The sequence below is a fragment of the Stenella coeruleoalba genome, assembly GCF_951394435.1.
Source record: "Stenella coeruleoalba genome assembly, chromosome: 9".
In the NCBI taxonomy this organism is placed as follows: domain Eukaryota; kingdom Metazoa; phylum Chordata; class Mammalia; order Artiodactyla; family Delphinidae; genus Stenella; species Stenella coeruleoalba.
This window is the reverse complement of record NC_137155.1, coordinates 57,121,244-57,143,149: the sequence shown is the minus strand read 5'-3', so window position 1 is coordinate 57,143,149 and position 21,906 is coordinate 57,121,244. Positions and strand designations below refer to the sequence as shown.

The 21,906-nt window shown below is 39.4% G+C and overlaps 1 protein-coding gene across 2 annotated transcripts in view; it reads left to right on the top strand.

The window, feature by feature from the left end:
- The first annotated feature begins 577 nt into the window (after window positions 1-577).
- The window catches only part of HIBADH (3-hydroxyisobutyrate dehydrogenase), a 132,958-nt gene continuing 111,629 nt past the window's right edge, over window positions 578-21,906 (top strand). For both annotated transcript variants that reach the window (XM_079931869.1, XM_079931868.1), the window contains exons 1-3: window positions 578-765; window positions 10,428-10,588; window positions 21,699-21,808. In XM_079931869.1, coding sequence (XP_079787995.1) covers window positions 675-765; window positions 10,428-10,588; window positions 21,699-21,808 — 362 coding nt within the window. In that variant the 5' untranslated portion in view covers window positions 578-674. The remainder of the gene's footprint in view (window positions 766-10,427; window positions 10,589-21,698; window positions 21,809-21,906) is intronic.

Here is a 21,906-nt window from a genome sequence, read left to right as displayed (position 1 = left end):
AGTTATTGCATTCATGGTAGATTTCTGTGAATGTTTCTCAACGAACAGACACTAAAAATACAAATGCTAACATCAAGAGACCCACGTTTTACTGAGGTTAAAAGTGGATTCCTGTACTTGTAAAGACTGGGAATTTCTGCTCTTGCTTAACTATTGGAGCAGCTGCCGCGAGTCAAAGTTATGCCCTTGACTGCAAAGAAGCAACACATGCAGTTACAACACTCCAAGGGGGCGGTTCTGAGGGTCAGATGCTCCAAGGAGGCGGTCGTGAGTGACAGCCGCCGCCTCCCACAAATCCTTTGCGTTTTGGTAAACAAGGAGACTCCAGCCCTCAGTCTGTAAATGAGGAGGAACTTGGGGGCGGGGCCAGGGCTCCGGATGTGCTACTCCGAGAAGGCCTCCTATTCGTGGTTCGCAAAGGGCGGAGGATGTGGGAATTCTGATTGGTCTGATTCCCTGTCCGTAAGGGGATTGACGTCCTATGTCCCGCCGGGCCGCGCCTCTCGGGGCCGCGCTCCTCCCCTCGCGGGTAGGTGCCCGCCCCGAGCGGCAGAGCGCGTGCGCATGCGGCCCCACGCCGCAGCCGATCCCGCCCGCCGCACCACGCACCCTAGCAGTCAGTGGGTGAGCTGGGAGCCGCGGAGGTCACCGTGGGGAGGCGGGGCGGGGGCAGCATGGCAGCCTCCTTACGGCTCCGTGGAGCCGCCTCCGGCCTGCGGTACTGGAGCCGCCGGCAGCAACCGGCAGTGGCCAGCCTTGCAGCGGGTAAGGACCTCGCGCCTTCTTCCCCAGTCCCTCCTCCGGCCGCCCGCTTCGCGCTCTCTGATGGCTGAAGAGGTCTTTTCACCGGAGGCGCTGCGGTTGGATCGGGGCTTAAAACCCAACATTTTGACTGGTTCCAAGGCCTGGCCTCTTCTGCGGCCCGCGCCACTAGTGCTTCCCCCCATTCTCCCCACCCAGATCTAGATGAATGGGGTTCGGCGTCCTTTTGGGACTTAGGAAGGAATGGGAAGAGCTTGGGGTAGAGAGAGGAGTATTTGGGTCCGAGTCCTGCTTCTTTGGAGTTAGGGCTTTGAGGACAATTGGAGGGCCCAGCCCCAGGGGCTACCCCTTACCCACCCCAGCGACCCCTGGCCTTGCAGCGCTGGCTGGCCTTGCAGCGCCCCGGGTGGGCGCGCTCTCCGGCCGCAGCCCTGATTTTTGTTTTAATCACCTTAATTGTTTCTGATGTTTTTACACAAGTGAAGTCTTACGAATCAGGTGATCAGTCTTTCCAGCAAAGTTTTAAGTCACCCTTGACCGGCCAGGCGGGCTTCCACCGCTTCTCTGTAACTGGGCTTCCTGAAGATGACACTTCTGTCAAATTATTAACCAGAATACTTTCAACGTTCTCAAAATTGTGGCCTGAACCTATCCTGCTTCCGTCCCCTCCCACCCCTCATATCATTATAAGTTATGGAAGCTAACCATCGATTTAGGAAGAGGCAGTTTTTAGACCCACAGAGAACTAATCTTTCATTTTTCAGATGGAAGAACCTAAAGCCCCTTGGATAAGTGAATTAGGATATTACAGCAGGATCTAGAAAGTAGTCCTTGATTCTTTATGATTCCTGCACTTTTCTTCTACAGCAGGATTCCTCTTTAATTGGAAAATAGGTTGATTTGTGGGGAAACTGCCATTGTCTTCCTGTAAAATTTTTAGTTTTGAAAATGCACTATTTAGCACGCTCATACTTGGGAGATTGAAAAAGCCTTGGTATTAATTTTTTCTGATCTTTACTTTAAAAAAAAAGGCTGGGAATTGAGTTCTTAACAGCTTCCCTTCCTCCCCCTCAGTAAAAATCTAAGCAGAAGAGTGAATTTCCTCTCTGGCTTTAAAAGGGAAAGCTCCATATGATGGGAGAGAACAGATGTCTGATACAGAATCACAGTAATGAGATACAAACTCACAGAAATTGCCAAACTTGAGTGTAACCACTGTTCGAGCTACATGTATTGAACTACAAAAAATGCCTCCTACATTGGAGATACTTAAAAAAAAATCACTCTTCTGCAGTAGTAAACGTAGCACCAGTTTTCACATGAATGCACAATTCTTTCAGTTTTGATTAGTCAAGGAAGACATACGTGCTGTTTAGTGGTTTTACAAGGTGTTCTAACGGTATTTTAATGAACCCTTGAAGTACCTTTTAGAGTTACAGGAAAGTTCTTAAAATTTATGGAAGAAGAGTCTGAGGCCTGTGACTATAATAAATGCTTCTGTAGACTGGAAAGGCCTACCTTGAAATGCTGGTAGACTACTTTGGCATATGATCTTGTTCTTTGACCCAAATACATTGTAAGAATATAGATTTATGACAAATTAAAAAAATTTTTTTGTGTGTGTGATGATTGTTTAAAATGCTTCAGTAATTGTTTTTACTCTGTGGAATTGTTTTAAACATTTTTGTTAATTTTAATTTACTGCAAAAGTGTTAACTTTTTTGATGTTGGAGTCTTAAAAGAAAAATTATGTGCCAGTTTGGAGTCTAGGGACATTAAGAGAAAGAACTGTGTTCAAATAGTAACATTATTTAGTGTTCTGAATTCTGTGGGATGTTTGTCTCCATGGTATGTTTAAGATGTTTATATCATATGGAGGGTAATATTATAAAGATCTATACAGTTATTTACAGTTTGAAAAAAATGACATCTAAAAGTTGCTGGTAATAGCATGTCTTACTTTTAAAATATTTAAAGCATTGAAAAGGAAATAGAAAAATGAGAACTATTAAACTAGACATACATTACTATTTTTTTCATACATTACTATTTCATCACCATTTAATAAAAGTAAGTTTTATGTTTTATCTTAAAAGGTAATTAAATTTAGTTTCAGACTTCTTTGTACAGACAAAAAAATGACAGATGTTGACCCTCTACAGTCATTTGATTCACTAACAAGTACAAGGAAAAATAATTTGTAACAGATCATCTTAAAGCAACCACCTGACCAAAAGTGGAGTGGGAAAATTAGCCAGCATTATAGACAGAAATGGGAATACAGTTCTTTTTCATTATTGGCTCTTTGTGTGTGTACGAACTCTGCCTTCAAAACAGCATAACTCGTTGTATAAATCAAATATATGCCATTTTTTCCCTCTTTACATTAGCTTCTAGGGTTGCACATGAAACTCTGAAAAGCTGCACATGGTTCTGGGGACCAAAAGTTGACCTTAAACTTGTGAAATTGCATAAGGAGAATACAGTTGACCTTGGAACAAAATGGGTTTGAACTGCATGGGTCAGCTTATGCATGGATTTTTTTCAATAAATTTGTACTACAGTTGGTTTAACCTGCAGATTGGAGCAGGTTGTGCAGGGCCAACTGTAAATTATACTTGGATTTTGTGAGGAGCGTCAGTGCCCCAACCCCACTCATGGTTCAGGGGTCAACTGTATTTCTAAAATAACTTGACCCAAATAATAAAGGCCTTTATAGAGTAAGTCATTACCCTTAGTTTAGTAACTCTTAGCATTGAAGCAAAAAGAATGCTTATTACGTAATATGTGATAAAGTAGGACACAAAGTTGTGTATGCAGTATAGAGTCTCATAATGAAAAAATGCATTCAGAAGACTGGAAGGGCTATACAAAATGCTAACTGATTATTTTTGTGTAGTGAGATTAAGTTTTTCCCTTATGACTTTATACTTTTTCGTATTTTTCAGTTTTCTACAATGAATTACTTTGATGAGAGAAAAAAAACTTTTAGAAGTGTAAAGTAATTAACCTATTACCAATTTTTGCATTTTGAAACCTGGAGTCTCCTGGTTTTTGGTGGCACTCCATGTTACCAACATGTGGATAACTTTGTCCATGTCCCATTGGAGAAAAGGTCATAATCTGTAAATTTACATCTGTATATTTAGAAACTAACTTTGCCAAATTTTCTGGCTAGTTTCTTCTTCCTCCTGGCTGCCGCTTAAGTAGTGTTACGGAGAGTCACAAGAGTTTGCTGATTAGATACAATCTTTTCTTTAATCTCTAGTTCATTTCCTATTACATACTCTGATTTTTCACAGATTTTTCTAAAAAGATTTTTAAAAAAGATTTTTCTAAATCTTTTACTTAGGGCTGCCAATCTGTGAACAGTCATTTGCAGAGAGATGCAGGTACCATAATTGGTTTAGGTAATTTGGAACTTCACCATAGGTCTGGGAGGAAAGGATATTGGAGAGTCAACCTGCAGCGTTTGCTTAATGGTTGCTGCAATACAAATTACCTTTGATGGATCCACTTTATCACTGTCTTTACTCTTGCTTCAGCACTGACTTTTATCCTCATTTGATGAAAGCTCTCTCTAGTTAGTAATTCATTCATATAACACTATTAAACACTCACTGTGTGCCAGTTTATTTATTTCATTTATTATAAAAGTAGTCATAAAAGTTATATGCACATGGTAAAAACTCAAAAGATTATAAAATGAAAAGTAAGAGTCTTTTCTCTAACTCTGACCCATCAGTCCAACTTTCTAGCTGTAACTGCTGTTTCTTAAGCATCTTACTGAAACTTGAAAACGTTTAACGCATATGTATTCTTTTTTCTCATATACTGTATGTTATTATATATAATGCTCTGCGTCTTGCTTTTTTTCACTTAATAACATGTCCTGGAGATTTTTTTCTTTATACTTTTAGATAGATATATCACATTCTTTTGAACATTACATACTATTTCATTGTATTGATTTTCTATGAAATATCAAGTACCTTGTTAATGTATATTTAGTTATTATAAATTAAGTGCCCTGTTAATAATGTGTATTTAGTTATTTATAATGTTTCTGTTGTTACAAACATTCCTATAGTAAACTATATTTTTGTGTTGTTCAGAGTTTATATGTAGTAGAGGTCAGCAAACTGTGGCCCAATAGCTGGGTCCCTGTTTTTGTAAATAAACTTATATTGGAAAACAAGCACAGCCACTTGTTTTTATATTGTGTATGGCTGTTTTAAAACTATAGCGGATGAGTTGAATAGTTGTGACAGAGGCCTCGTGGCCCCAAACTGAAATTGTTTACCCCCTCACCCTTTAAGAAAAAGTGTGCTGACCCCTTACGTGTAGTATAAATTCCTGCAAATGGAATTACTGGGTCAAAGAGTATGTGCATTTTAAATTTAAATTTTATAATAAAATTCAAATGTAGATCCTTTTTTCAAATTGCTCTCTAAAAGGATGACGTAAAATACAATTCTACAGTGTATGAGAGTATATGTTTTATCAGTCCTTTCTAACCAGGTGTGAGTTTATCAAAGAAACACATTTGTCCAGCTGATAGGTGAAAATGGTATTACATTGCTTTGTTTTGCATTACTCTGGTTATGACAGAAGTTGAGCATTTTTTCAAAGTTTTTTTAAAATATTTTATGTTAACTGTCATTTTGTGATTTTGGCATACTTTAAAACAATGGATTATTTACATTTTTCTTCCAGATTTTAAAGTTATTTGCATATATAGTAAAGTAGCCCTATTTCTATCGTGTGTTGCAAGTGTTCTTCCTAGTTATTTGTGTTTTGTCATGTTTGTGATTTTTTTTTGAGATGTGCTAAGTTTTTCCCCCTTCTTTTATTATGAACAATTTCAAAGTATTGAAAGAATAATGCCATGAACATCTGTGTACTCTTTGCTCAGTGTCAACGGTTGTTAACCAGCCTTTTGCCATATTTGCTTTATTTCTTTCCAAGTATATTCATATCCCACCTGTATCATTTGAAATTAAAATGCAGACACTGTGACACTTTAAACCCTAAATGATTCAGTGTGAATCTCCTAAGAAGGACTGTCTCCTACATAACCAAATTACCATTACCTAAGACAATTAGCACTTCCCTGGTATCATCCTAATATACAGCTCATATTTAAAATTTCATAATTTTCCTTAGAATGTCATAAGACTTTCACCCCCAACACCCAAATCCAGATCCATTCAAACTTCACACGTTGCATTCGGTTGATATATCACTTCAGTATCTTTAGATTGAGAAATGTCTTCTCTTGTTTGTTTTTTCTGTAAACATGTTGACTCTTTAAAAACAGCTTTATTGCAATATAGTTGACTTACAATAAACTGCACCTGTTTAACATTTACAGTTTGCACCTGTTTAACATTTACAGTTTGATGAGTTTTGACGTGTATATACCTGTGAAACCATCAAACCATCATCACAATCAAGACAGTGAATGTATGCATTCACCCCTCCCCCATCAGTTTCCTCATGCCTCTCTACATACTCAAACATCTATAATTGTACAGTTTCACTGGCTAGATAGATTCCTATCTTGACAGTTGTTTTTTGTTTCAGTTCTTTAAAGATGATGCTCTCCTGTTTTCTCACTGGCTTTGTTTCTGACAGGAAATCTGCCTTCATTCTTATCTTTGTTCCTTTGTACATAATGTCTTTTTTCTGCCAGTTGCTTTTGAGCATTTTGATTATGATGTGTCTTGGTATAGTTTTCTTCATGTTTCTTGTGTTGGGGTTCACTGAGCTTGGATGCATGGGGTTTATGGTTTTCATCAAATTTGGAAATTTTTCCCATTAGTTCTTCACATATTTTTCTTGTCCCCACTTTGCTCTCCTCTCATTTAAGGACTCCAATTTCGCTATGTGTTTGGCTGGTTGAAGCTGTCTCACTGCTCACTAATGTTCTTTTTATTTTTTAAATTCTTTTTTCTGTGTTTTGTTTTGGATAGTTTCTGTTGCTTTGTTTTTAAGGTCACTGTCCTTTTCTTCTGTAATTATATTATAATCCAACCTATTACTCTGTCCTTTTACTACTGTATTTGAAATATTTTTCATATCTGTCTTTTCTATAGCCACCAGTCTTTATTAACTCTGCCCTTACTGTGGACTGAATGTTTGTAGCCCTCCAAAATTCATGTGTTGAAATCCTAATCCCCACTGTGGTAGTATTAGGAGGTGGGGCCTTTGGGAAGTAATTGGGTTATGAGGGTGGAGCCCTCATGAATGGGATTAGTGTCCTAAAAACAGGAAGGAGAGCTTGTCTTCTCTCTCTGCTCTCCAGAGATACAAGAAAATGGTCATCTGCAAGCCAGGAAGTGAGCCCTCACCAGATACTGGATCTGTTGCCTACTTGATCTTGGTCTTCCCAGCCTCCGGAACTGTAAGAAATAAATGCTTGTTGTTTAAGTCATCATAACAACTATACTATGGTATATTTGTTACAGCAGCTGGAATGGACTAAGACAGACCTAGACAGTCACTTTTATGTTGGTCTTTTTGCCTCCAGGCTCTTCCTTTAGTTCATCCATTGTACACTGCTGCCTCATTTCTGTCCTAAAGCATGGGTTTGGTCAGGTCATTTCTCTTGCCCAAACCTTTCAGTAACTACCTGTCTTAGTCTGTTTGGGCTGCTGTAACAAAATACCATAGACTGGGTGGCTTATAAACAGCAGAGAACTATTTCTCACAGTTCTGGAGGCTGGGAATTCCAAAATAAAGGTGCTGGCATATTTAGTGTCAGGTGAGGGCCCACTTCTTGGTTCAAAGACAGCCATCTTTTCACTGTGTCCTCACATGGTGGAAGGGGATGAGGGAGCTCTCTGCGGCCTCTTTTGTAAAGGCGTTAGTCCCGTTCGTGAGGGTTCTCCCCTCATGATCTAATCACTGCCCAAAGGCCCCACCTCCAAATACCCTCACACTGGGAATTATTTTTTCAACATAGAAATTTTGGGAGGACCAAACAAACATTCAGTCTGGGGTACCACCACTTGCTTACAAAATACACTCAAATTGTTTAGAGCATACTTCCCAGCCTTCCACATTATGGTTGCATTTTTTCTTTCAATCTTAATCTTGCTGTTTTGTTTCTTTGTGCGTCCTGTAGGAAGAGTGGAGGGCACTTAAAAATGAAGAACCTAGAGTCAGATTGGCTGAATATGAATCTTGGCATTACAACCTTATAAAGTCTTGGGCGTTTTATTTAAACTAACCAAGTGTCAGGGACCTGAGCTGGAAGACAGGCTTAATGATGGGATGGGATGACAGTGCTATTTATAAAGTACTGAGTATAGTGTCTGGCATGTAGTAAAATTGCCACAAATATTAACTTTTACTATTATTCATTTTTTTCTTGGCTTTCCTATTTCCTTGCATATACTCATGTGCATACTCATTCCTTTACTATATGGAGCTCCCTTTGTTCCTACTCTGATTCCATTTGAAAGCCTATACCCATCCTAGAATACTCAGGTCAAATGCTAGCTTTTTCAAGTTCCCAAACCAGATGAGTTCTTTAGTATCAGCATTATTTTTCATACTTCATCCTTCACTTTCATGTTTTAGTGTCTGTGTACATAGTCGTTCTCTTGTGTTTTAAGCTGGTTGAAAGCAAGGACTGTATGTCATTTGTGTCTTTGATGGCATCTGCCATGGTACATATGATAGTTGCTTCATATTTGTTGAATGTGTGAATGAATTATGGTTCTACCTTGCCATAGTTAAGTGTTTGACTTAGAGTGAGTTGCCTATTAAAATTAACTGCAGTTAAATAATAATATTCCTAGTTTCTAATGTTCTTAGTTAAATTATACCTTTTCAAGCTTAACACAGTAGTCAGGCATGCTAGTTGTTAGTATTAGAGTTCTCTTACAAAGTATACTTCTCATTCTGCTTAATATCAAAATAAAAATTCAGTGAGGTGTCATTTCTCTGTCATTAAACCCCTTGTGAACCAGAAAGTTAGGCACAGGACTCCTATCATACCCAGCATGTTAAACTCAGCACTGGTAAGGTGATGATGCACAGGAATGACACCCTCTTTAACAGAAATGTTAGAGACAGTCATGGAGTTCATAGGAATGAAATGTGCTTCTGACCCAAGAAGGCCTCTATTTCTTAAGCATTAGGGCTTCAAATCACTTGCTTTTAGGAAATCTCATTACATTGAGATTAAGTTGAAGGAGGAGCAGGGATCCATTAGTTGGGAGGATCTGAAAAAGGGTGACTGTGATTAGTTGGTGCACGACACAGTTTTAAAACTGGAGTCCTTGAAAGAAAAAGGAAAAATAAAGCTGGGAAATGATACGGAAATGGGCAAGTGGAGTTATTTCTCTTTGTTCTCTCACTAGACTGTGAACTTTTGGAGGGCAAGGACCACATCTTGCTTGTGTCATAGTACTCATGCAGTAAATACTTGAGAGGAGTTCTAAATCTAGAAATAGAGAAATCGTGTCTAATATTATTTTCATGGTGATGCGAAGCCTGTCTGCTCTCTTGCAAAAAGCATTACCTTGAATTGTATGCCCCAGTGTGATTTCAAAAAGCCTTTTGTAAAAAGGAAGAAAATCAAATCAAACAAAATCTGCATACAGCTTTTTTTTTGTGTGTGTGTGTGCATTTATTTATTTTTGGCTGTGTTGGGTCTTTGTTGCCGTGTGCGGGCTTTCTCTAGTTGCGGCAAGCAGGGGCTACTCTTCGTTGCAGTGCGCAGGCTTCTCATTGTGGTAGCTTCTCTTATTGTGGAGCACAGGCTCTAGGCATGTGGGCTTCAGTAGTTGTGGCTTGCGGGCTCTAGATCACAGGCTCAGTAGTTGTGGCTCATGGGCTTAGTTGCTCTGCGGCAGGCATGTGGGATCTTCCCGGACCAGGGCTTGAACCCATGTCCCCTGCATTGGCAGGCGGATTCTTAACCACTGTGCCACCAGGGAAGCCCTGCATATAGCATTTTAAGAACAATTTTCTTTTTCTGTAAATGGAGATGCCCCTTCTCTGAAAGTACGCGGAGTTGTTATCTCAGGATCCCGAGACTGTTACCCTGGCCATGGAAAGCCCATGGAAGTGTCCCCCTGCTCTCTCCTAGGACCCCATTTATAAACTGGTGACTTCTGGTTGAAATACATTCTTCTGGGTTTAACATTTTTATTAAGATTGTTTTTTATACCATTGGAGGGGGTGGTTTCTATAAATGTGGAAGTGGGAAGGTAAAACGTTTTCCCATTCTTGGACCTTGTCCAAGATACAGGTTTTATTGAATACTTTCAGTTTTTAATACACATTATTAGAGAAGGTAATATAGATAAGAGAATCTAGGATACTTCACTTAACAGGTAAAGTATATAATAGGTATTTAATAAATGATAACATTAAGTTTATTGTTAAAAATAGTAAGGGGATGTTATAGAGATAGAAAGCAGAGGAGAGAATGCTTAAAATTTTATGATTGCTTCCTGGAGAACTATATACTCAGAAGTTAGTCTGCCTATACATTGTTGATATCTTTAAATGATCATTAGTTTAAAACTAATCTTTAAAAAGTTTTTTTTGATAGAAAATATCAAAATCACAATGACTTCTTAATATTGAGTGAATATTTACAATAAAGCATGTTACTGCTCCTGTTAAAACTAATGTATTGAAATCAGTGTGTTCTAGGTCAATGGCTTCTAAGACGCCAGTTGGATTCATTGGAGTAGGCAACATGGGGAATCCAATGGCAAAAAATCTCATGAAACATGGCTATCCACTCATTATTTATGATGTGTTCCCTGATGCATGCAAAGAGTTTCTAGATGCAGGTGAACAGGTAAGACCTTTTCTTAAGATTTTTTTAAAAACTTTATTTATTTATTATTATTATTATTTTTTTGGCTGTGTTGGGTCTTTGTTTCTGTGCGAGGGCTTTCTCTAGTTGCGGCGAGCGGGGGCCACCCTTCATCGCGGTGCGCGGGCCTCTCACTATCGCGGCCTCTCTTGTTGCGGAGCACAGGCACCAGACGCGCAGGCTCAGTCGTTGTGGTTCACGGGCCCAGTTGCTCCGCGGCATGTGGGATCTTCCCAGACCAGGGCTTGAACTTGTGTCCCCTGCATTGGCAGGCAGACTCTCAACCACTGCGCCACCAGGGAAGCCCCCGATTCTTTTAGATTTTGATGTTTAAAAATGTTTTCTAGATTTTGATGTTCCACATTCAAATAAGTGACATCTTCTTAGAAGTATACACAATGGATTTGTAAAGTTAACTTGTTAGTTTTATTTCTCTATATGTAATATTATATATGTGCATATTATATGATATGTAAAATATGTGTACAAACACACACACACACACACACACACACATGAGACCGTTTACTAGTAACTGAATTTAGAGGGTTTTTTTCAAGATATGAAGGAAATTCTTCTTGTACAAGTTGTAGAGTGGTAATTGAGGGCTGAATGTAATCCCAGAACCGGGTGAATACTAAAAAATTCCTGAGAAGTATAGAAAAAGGTTAGAGAACAAATAAATAGTCAACTTCTAGGTAATAGGCTTGAAATAAATACTGAGAAAATGCAATGCATACATAAAGAACAGGTTTAAGCAACTTAGAGGCTACTTGCAGATCTGGATATCCTCCATCTCCTCCTCCATCATGGTTTGTATGCCATCTGGGGGTGGCAGCAGTGTTGTTTGAGGATGTGTGAGTATCATCTTGGAACTTTTCAGGGTAGGGTTGTGGCTGCTTATGCCCATATAGTCTCTGAATATTGACACTGTACCACCAGTGCAGTAGGTTTACTGATGACCTTAAGTAGCTTAGGGACTTAGACTTGTTGGAGAGGTTTGATCAATTCTTTGTTCTGGGAAAGGTGGCTTTACCATCTTCAAGGATGGTAAAGAGTTCCAAGCTGATATTCAGTCTGGGATGGATTGTTTTTCTGAGGAGATGGATATTACTTTTTGGGATAACACATCTATTTGATGTTGGCATTTTACAGTGGTTTATATATTTATTTGTAAGAGTAACAACAGTACTTGGTCTCTAAACAGAGGAAATATCTTCAATTAAATACAGAATTTAATCAAAGTAATAACAGCATATTCTTCTGGCATTTTGGAGAATAATGTTCCCGAAGTTTTCATGTGTGTGTGTGTTTATGAAAGATCACATGAATTTCTCTTCCTCTTTCTACCCCTTCTAGTAACACAGAGGTGGAAATTGAATGGAAACTGATTTACCTTGGACTGGCAAAGCAGAAGCTTAGGGCCTTTCAAATTGTGACCAATGCCATTACTCTTCCCTCTATTCCTGTAGCACTTAACAACTTGCCTATGGAGAACTGAAATGGTCATCATCCCTTTGTGAATCTCTTTTCTGCTGCTTGCCGGATTTCCGGAGCTTTCTGATGCTCTGCCTGAATTGCCTCATATTCTGAAGTTATCCTTTTACCTCCATTTCCTAACAAAATTCTTATTTTTTTAGTGTTGCTAATTTTAGGTAGGTGTGAAGGAAGGCCACCTTAAGAATAAGACTTACACTTGAGTGAAGGAGACATTTGCATTTTAAAAGAGAGAGAAAAGAAACTAATATTTAATGAGTACCTCCTACGCGTCAGGTCTTTTACTAAATATTTTGTACATATTATCTAATTTTATCTTTGTAACAGAAGTATTTTCAGGAAACTGATGCTTGGAGAAGTTAAATAACATCCCCAGGGTTGCACAGTGAGTGAATGGCAAGAGCCAGGATCTGAACAAAGGTCTGTCTTTGACTTTGGAGCTTTAGCTCTTTTAATTACATGATGTGTAGTCACTAATTAATGAAATCTATGTATGAGACATTTTTAAGTGTATGTGTGGCATCTTCCTTGATGATTCTGAAATGTAGCTACCTGTTACCTATTTATAAACTAGTCTACTAGAAAATAAAGTGCCTAGATTTCTTTTGGATCAGTTAATGTCAGGCCAGTAATGATTATATACCACACCCTTGTTTAATATGTTGTTTTGCACCAATGAAATTTGTTGGAATTAAATAATAGTTATCTATTATGATGGATTGTATAATGAGTGGGTATACAGTGGGTTGAATAGTGGCCCCCCAAAAGATGTCCTACAAAAATCTTAGAAGAAAACATGAAGAAATCTTCATGACCTTGAATTTGGCAAAGGATTCTTAAATATGACACCCAAGATCATGAGGAACAAAATTAAAAATAAAACTTAATCAAAATTGAAAACTTTTGTGCTCCAAAGAACAACAGCAAGAAAGTGAAAAGGTAACCCATAGAATGGGATAAAATATTTGCTAATCATATATCTGATAAGGACTTGTATCTAGCATGTATAAAGAAGTCATACAATTCAAACAGAAAGACAAGTGACTCAATTAAATGGACAAAGGATCTGAATAGACATTTCTCCAAAGAAGGTACGAATGACCAATAAACACATGAAAAGATGCCAATATCATTAGTCATCAGATAAATGCGATCAAAACCACAATGAGATTTCCACACCCACTGGGTTGGCTAGAATTACAAAGGCAGATAACAAGAAGTATGGAGAAATTGAACTATCACACACTGCTGATGAGATTGTAATTCTACTCCTAGGTATATATGAAAGAGAAATGAAAACACATACCCACACAGAAACTTGTATATAAATGGCAGCATTATTCATTACAGCCAAAAGATAGAAACAACCTAAATGTCCCATCAGTGGTAAGCAAAATGTGGTATATCTATACAATGATATATTACTCAGCCATAAAAAGGGATGAAGCACTGACATATGAAAGTCCAGAACAGAGAAATCTGTAGAGACAGAAAGTAGATTAGTGGCTGTTTAGTGCTGGCTGGGAGAGGAGGGGAAAGAGGGAGGCAGGCATAGGGGAGAGATAGCTAATGGATATGGGATTTTTCTTCTTGAACTGATGAAAAGTTCTAAAATTGTGTTGGTTGCACATATCTGTGAATACACTAAAAACCATCAAATTATATACTTTAGGTGGGCAAATTATATGTTATGTGAATTATATCTCAATAAAGTGATTTTTAAATAAGATAAATGTCCAAGTTCTAACCCCCAGTACTTGTGAAAGTGACCTTATTTGGAAACAGGGTCTTGGCAGATGTAATTAGGTTTAAGATCTTGAGATGATGTCATCCTGGATTTCGGGTGGGCCCTAAAGGCAATGATGAGTGTCCTTACAGAGAGCCACAAGGGGAAGGCCGTGGGAAGTCGTAGGCAGTCTTCAGAGATATACTGTGGCAAGCCAAGGAACACCAGGGTCAGCCAGAAGCTAGTAGAGGCAAAGGAGGATCTTCCTTTGGAGGCAGCATGGTGCTGCCTACACCTTGCTTTCATACTTGTGGCCTCCAGAGCTGTGAGAATACATTTCTGTGTTTTAAGCCACCATGCTTGGGGTAACATTGCGGCAGCCACTGGAAACCAGTACAGCTAGAAGCTACAAAATGGGTTTAGAACCTGCCCTTTCCACTTAGTATCTGCAATCTCAGGCAAGTTATTTAGTGTCTCTATATCTGTTTCGTCATGTGTAAAATAATAAGGATAATAATAATAACCTTTCTCAGGGAGTTGTTACGAGGATTAAATGAATTCGTATATGTAAAGAGCTTAAAATGGTGTTTGGCACAGTAAGGAGTGTGTGTGTTAGCTCTAAGTAAGTTCCCATAAGTCTTGGTTTCACCTCTGCTCTACAGAGCTGTTATTTCCTTTTCTAATGCTTTCTATTCACATGACAATGTCAGAGTCTCTCACTTCTTTGTGAAGAAAAGTTACTTTTTATTGCTTTGATCACTATGGGTTAAGTCTACCTTAGAATCTCTTAGCAAAACGGGATAGGACGTTCATTAATTTACTAATTTGACTGATGTTTCTTGAGTACTTTCTATGTGCTAGGTACTGGGAATATAGCCCAGAACAAAACAGTTACAGTCTTTGCCTTTGGGGACCAACAGGAGGTGTTAGATTATCACATCACACAAATATGTGATTCCAAATTGTGATGTGGAAAGAAGAGTCTCTTCAGTTTTCAGTAAAATCTGCATTACGTTGGCTGAGAGGGCAGTCTGGGACGTTCTCTGAAGACTAGACATTTAGGTAGATAGCACAAGAATAAGGATTTATCCAGGTGAAGAATGGGGACAAAGGAGCAATTTTCTTTAAAAGTGGAAGCCTCTCCAGGTTTCTAGAGATTTCTACGTTAGGTCGACCGATACAGGTTGAGTACCTTGCATGTGTCTAGCAGTCCACCTAGTGCTGTGGAGAATAAAACAGGTTGAGTTGGATGTGGCAATGTATTAGATGTGTCTCAGGTGGCAAGACTAAATAATAGAAGGGAGTTTTTATTAAAATTGTATTTTGACAGTAATAAAGTGCTGAAGCAGGTTTTGAGGGGAAAAATAATAAGTAACTCTTAAGAGTCGTTTCATTTCTGATAGAGAGCTACATAAATATTGTGCTTAATCTTCGCTCACCTACAAACAGAAATGCTGTAGCCTGAAATGAAGGTCAGGGAGACGAGATCTCTTGGATTCCTGGATAGAAATCAGAGGGTTCTAGGACACAGACTCAGTTATTAGATTTTCCTTCTTTTCCTCTTCCTTGAGATACATAAGTGGGTGTGGGGAAGGAAGGAGGATGGGTTCTGGGTGGCTGCCTGTCCCAGATTAGTGAAGCGTGAGACTCTCTTAGCTTCTGCCCACAGCTCCCAGCCCTGCCCCGCTCCCAGCACACGGTGGGAAAGTTGCGTGGGCGATTCACACTGGGGCGGCAGAGCCTGGAAGGCAGAACCCTCTTTTCCCACGTCCCATCTCCCTCACCGCTCTGCTTCCTCTCAGAGTCTTGACTCTAAGAGGTCCTCTGAGTATTGATTACAACAGCAGTGGAGGGCAGGAGAACGTGAAATTGAGATAAATGACAGGAGAAGGGTAAAGGGTATAAAAAAGCTTTGGGCCTGAGGGGAAATATTCTGTCATAATAAAATGAAAACATTTGTTGATAAATGATTTTTATGCCAGCAGCTTAAAAACCGTTTTGGTCATTTGAGCAAGTGTAATTTCCTAAGACCCCTACTTTAAAAGGTAATGTTAATTTGGATGTGTGACTTCTGATGTGTTAAAATGTCAGTAGTACTAATTCATAGCTATATTTAGTTTTAAAATGTTTGATAAAGGAAAAAATGAGTTTCATTTTACTACTAAAAGACAAAGAGAAGACTTGGGATGAAATGGAAAAATATAGGTGAAAACTTTGAAACTTCTTGCCATTGTGCACAATAGTGCGGTGAATGGATTAAGAGTTCAAAAATTCAAAGTATATTTGAGTTGACTCTTACATTTTAAGGACAGGTGTCCCTTCCTTTCCCTGATGTTACTATCGCAAGTGAAGTCGATGAAATGGCAGCCAAAGAAAACAGAATTTTTTTCCCTCAAAGTCTGCAGAAAACATGGCTAGTTGATTTCAAATGTCAACTGTGCTTTCAGTGGGAAATTTGCAGGGAGAGAAAGTACCAAACTAGACATATCTGGATCAAAAAGCAATCAATAGTTCTAAAGCTCTTTGGACATCTCCTTGAAGAAGTGTTTTTTTGTTTTTTTAAAAGCAAAAACTGGGCATTTATTGTTTCATGTAACTGAAGAGTTGGGGAGTGGCCTGAACCCAGGCACAGCCGAATTTTGGGCACAGATGTAATTAGATCCGTTTCTGTCTGCTTCTTGGCTCTGCTTTCCACGGGCCTGGCTCCTCCCTCCCCTCAAGGTGCAAGGTCCACCTGCAGTTCTGGGTGAAGTGCTTTAGGGTGTTACCACCCTGGAGGTTTTCCTTCCAGCTGTACCTAGTAGTAAAAAATACTACGTGGGTTATGAAGGAAATAAAAACTTGGACATGTTAAAATGCTTCACGTGCCTGACTGTATTTAATGAACTTATTTATACCTTTACATGTTAAGCAATTCTATTAGGGCATTTATAATTGGTTTAATATGTTACTTGTGGTCATTCCCATAAAAAATTTACAGTTTCCTCTCTCCGTATCCCTTTATTATATCTTTATTTCTGTTGGAAACTCGGGTTTAACATACAATGCATCATTTCAACTTCTAGCATCTAGTCTAAGAATGTAACCCATGATAATTATCAGGCCTTTGGGTATTAGAAATCATGAATCAATAAATTGTGAATGTAGTGGTTTAAAAGCATAAACCCAGGAGGAACCTGGCTGCCTGAGCTCAGATCTCAGCTCCATCATGTGCTGGCCGTGTGACTTTTAGACAGATTATTTAACTTCTTTCTACTTAAATTTTCTCATCTTATAAAATGGCAGTAGTAATAGTACCTTCCTCTTAGCCCTAGAGAACCTGGCACATAGAAAGTGCTGTTACTACTACCACCACTGTTACTACTGTTATGGTTGTTGCTTTAGTATCTATACCATATTTCTCCCAAATCTGCATTCCCCAGCACCACACATATAAATGCACCACTGTGTTGGCTGAGTCACTGAGTCCAGAGTTGTTTGGAATAGAATTGTAGACATATTTTTATTTATTTTTTTGCGGTACGCGGCCCTCTCTCTGCTGTGGCCTCTCCCGTCGCGGAGCACAGGCTCTGGACGCGCAGGCTCAGCGGCCATAAGCTCACGGGCCCAGCCGCTCCGCGGCATGTGGGATCCTCCCGGACCGGGGCACGAACCCACGTCCCCTGCATCGGCAGGCGGACTCTCAACCACTGCGCCACCAGGGAAGCCCTAGACATATTTTTAAATGAAAGAATGATGATAAAAATTAAAACCAAATTAGGAGATAAAGTGATTTGACTGCATCCCCGTTTAAGAACATATTCTGCAGAGTCCCTTGTGTCCTCCTCTTATTTTACAGAAGATACCAATTTCTCTTTTTAAGCGGTAGCATCCAGGGCATGTGACTTGTGCTTCGTTTTCATTTTCATTGTGTGGGAATTTCCTTGGAGATGCCTCTGAGTGGTGCCAAAAGTCTTGGGACTTATGCAGCATTTCTGTATGAGTTTTCTGGTTGAACTAGGCTTAATTGGATTCTCTTGTTTTCTCTCTAAAAACTTGGGAACCATCTTGTTCCTGGGTTATAAGGCTGAACATGTTTGGTTAAGTAATTCTATTGAGATCTAATCTGGCATCCACTCAGGTTTTGTTAGATGAGAACTTTAAAAGTCTCTTGCTGAGTGGGCTTCATCATTGTTGACCACATGTTTCAAGATGTAGGCAAAAACCGTTTTGGTCAGTTTTTTAAGGGTAGTGCAATTTTTTGCGGTACGCGGGCCTCTCACTGTTGTGGCCTCTCCCGTTGCGGAGCACAGGCTCCGGACGCGCAGTCTCAGCGGCTATGGCTCACGGGCCCAGCCGCTTTGCGGCATGTGGGATCTTCCCGGACCGGGGCATGAACCCGTGTCCCCTGCATCGGCAGGCGGACTCTCAACCACTGCGCCACCAGGGAAGCCCAAGGGTAGTGCAATTTTGAAGCAACAGTATGCATTTCTACTTGGAAAGATTAAAATACACCGAGTGGCAGGTTTAACCAAGGTCATGTTCATCTTGTTTCTTTGCAAGTTTCTCTTACCCATTTGGTTTATGTGGAAGCAATGCTGAGCTTCACTTTTGTGACTGTTTTGTCTAGCAGAGACAGCGAGATTTTTCTCTTTATGTAAAACAACTAGGTTAACTGTTGTCTCCTTCCATTGGATATGTAAAAAAGAGGTGCAGTTACTTCAGATTGCTCTGGGCCCTGATGCCCCCATCATTCCTCCCGCCACCCACCCAGCAAAGCAGATTTTGTCTTTAATCTGTCCAGTTGTCTAATCTTTATATTGTACACCTGCCATTGGTGCTTACTAGCATACAGATGAATCTAGTTGCAGAAATTCTTAATGACTGTAGATATTGTGAAGGGAACCAATCTCCTGTAATCAAAATTAAAATAATGGAAAAGTAGGGTCACCTTAATTCACAGTGGTGTAAGAATGAGGCAGTTGGAATTGTCAAGAGATTTTTCTGGGATGGCCATGACAATCAGAGCAGAGCCAGGTTCCAGGGTCAGCCAGGTCAGTGACCGTCCACACATGTGGAGGTGTAGAAGAGTCCTGCTAATGCTTTACATTTGTACTGAGTCATTGCAGATGCTTCCCTATACCATCAGCCCTTTTTCACAGAGTCTGTGCCTTCCTAAAATTTAAGGTTACTAAATGTGAAAAATTCCCTTGGCTAAGTTTCCTTTCTACTTTGGAGATAGAAACGCTTGAAGATAATCCAAATCACTATTCTTATTTTGTAGATTCGTAAACTGAAGCCAGAGAGGTTAAGTGATTTGCACAAAAGCACAGATGATTTAGTGGCTGAGCTATAACTAAACCCAGTCTCTGGCTTCCCAAATTAGTGTTCCTTTCCCTGATCCATGCTGTCTTTGCTTATCCATTCAATTAGCAAATGTAACTGAAGGGACTCTAATTAAGTTGGCTCCTAAAGGCTTTTGTGGTGAGTGTCAGACTGGCAATAAGGTTTGTTTTTTTCCTGCCAGCTTTTGAGTCATGGCCAAATTTTGTTAGTCAGTTATTTCAGAGTCTTGAAGTCATCACATGGAAGGCAAGATGATTTGAATAACTGGACACACTTGTCTGTCTAGTAAACACGCCTTCTGTAGTGCAAATTAGAGACTGTTAGAATAATTACCAAATTTATATAGTTGTTACATATGGAGCAGTTGTGGCCAGTACAGTGGTGACATTCCAGCTATCACTATCATTGTGTGTTTTTTTCCAGACCTGTGAGCTTTGACACTACTTTCCTGTATATTTGAGGGGTTAGCAGTACTCTGGCAACCCAGGCATCCCAAGAAGCAGATGCTAGGGATGCAGGGGGCTGATTGGCCACCCCATGCACTTGGCAGTTGCATGAATTGGCACAAGAAGCTTGGAGGTGTGAAGTATTCCTAGATCTGTGAGCTAATTGTTGGTACCCCTGAGGGCATGTCTCAAGGAGTTATCTAGATGGAATTGAATTTCCTTCAGTGGAAGAGACTCTGAATTCCTAAGAGAAAGTCTGAAGTTGACTCTTAGACCTCAGGGCTGGCTTACTACAGTCCCTGAAAGATCAAGAGAGATGGAGCTGAGATAGAAGGAAAGGCAGCTGAAAGGTATGCCACCATTTTGCATGCCTTTATTACTTCATTTAAATAGGATGAACAGATGGGGCTCTCTATGTAACCCATATTCTTGACACAGTCCAAGAGTAGAGAATTATGACTCCTATAGCTTTTCCTTTTCTTCTCATCTTACTGAGCTGTTTTTTTTCTTAAGGAAACTTGAATTGTTTGCCAGGAAATAGTTGCCTCTTTTCAAATCTCAGTATTTGTTTGAGTGTAAGAAAGGTTTTCACCTAACTTAAGTATTACTTTGTAATTTGATGGAAAAAAATTTTTTCCAGAATTATTTGTGGCCGATCCCCACTATATATCAAAATATACATATTGTTGAATGTGCCACTTTGTAGACTCTAAAATGCTGTATTGCCTTTAGATGAGAGAGACTGTCTTTTTTTTGTTGTTTTTGGCTTTAGAGTCTGAGGTGTTTAATATTATCACTTAGTACACAAAGTGCCAGGATACTTGATTATCCGAAATTTTAGAATACAACTTATGAAATTATGTTAAAACTGCCTTTATGTAGAATTTGATTTAGAAGCTGATAGTCTCTTACGGAAGAATGAAATGTAATTGCTTCTAGCTCATAATATTTAGATTGCACACTGTGTTTGGTTTCTCATTCTTTCATCAGCTGTACATCAAAGACAGAAAGAAAGTGTTTCGTTTACTTCCACCACATGAAAAGCAGAGGCGTTCCCATTCCTAAGATGCTTATGTGCCAGTTCTCCTATGGAGAAAGTTTTGATTATCCTCCTGATAGTTCCTTGTCTTTTCTTTAAAGAGAGAAAAGGCTTTGGAAAGGAGCTTTCGTGATAATTGGGGTGATAGATTCTTTCTGTTAAAGGAGAGTTTCAGTCAAGAAGTGATCTCCTGGTCTCTTCTGGCCTCTTTGGTTGCTGACCAGCTGGCCAGGTGTATCATGGTGTATATATTCGAGAGAGCAGGGGGTGGGGGAAATGTGAGTGAGGGTATGTACACCCATACTTGTAAACATATGTACAGAGGATGGGCAGAGCAGCTTTCTTGTACAGTATGTTCATGGTCATCATTAAAGCAGAAGTCAGGGTTCTGACTTCTGAGAGAGAGAGCGTACCTTGATGCCTGTTCGTATGTCGTTGTATATATGGTTTCCACAGGAGACCTGACAGCTCATGCTCTCAGACTTCATGGTGGTACTCACATTCAGTGCAGTGCATGCTTATGTCCTTGTCTTGACTTTTTATAAAACAGGCTTAATTTTTTTTTTTCTTGAAAATAGAGGCTGGAAGATAGTGGTAATGGGGGCCTGAGAATTTACTTGTGGATTTTGCTGCCCATGAATTAATTGGTGTATCCTGTAGTTCAGCTACCAAGTCTGATATACGAGAATGTTTTCTTAGAGCATCTACCAAAAAGTATGCTGTTTAAGAATCCAACTTAGAGGAATCCATGAGAAGTGTGTCCGTTCCCAGGCCTGTTGGGTTTTGCCCTTTTCCCCCTCAACTCACTTCACACTTTTTAAAGTAAACAGTGGATGTGATTCCATAGAAATTGCATCTGTATGTGTGAAGGAATGGACTCTATTTTAGGCAGTAACGGGTTTTTTTGCTCGTTTTTTGTTTTTGTCATTTGAAAACAAGGATTAGTTTTTATTCACTGTCACTATTATGGGCATGCATAAAAAGTGGATCCTACTTGTACTGTAGGAGCTGCTTGCATTTAATTTAAATAATGTGCCGTTGCAATTTTTTTTTTTAAAGGTAGTGTCTTCCCCAGCAGATGTAGCTGAAAAAGCTGACAGAATTATTACAATGTTGCCCACCAGCATCAATGCAATAGAAGCTTATTCTGGAGCAAATGGAATTCTAAAGTATGTATTTCTCAACTGTAGATATGTTCTTGTTATGATAGTTTATGAATTTCACATTTGTTAGAACTATTGTGAAATTACAATTATGTTTGTTAAAC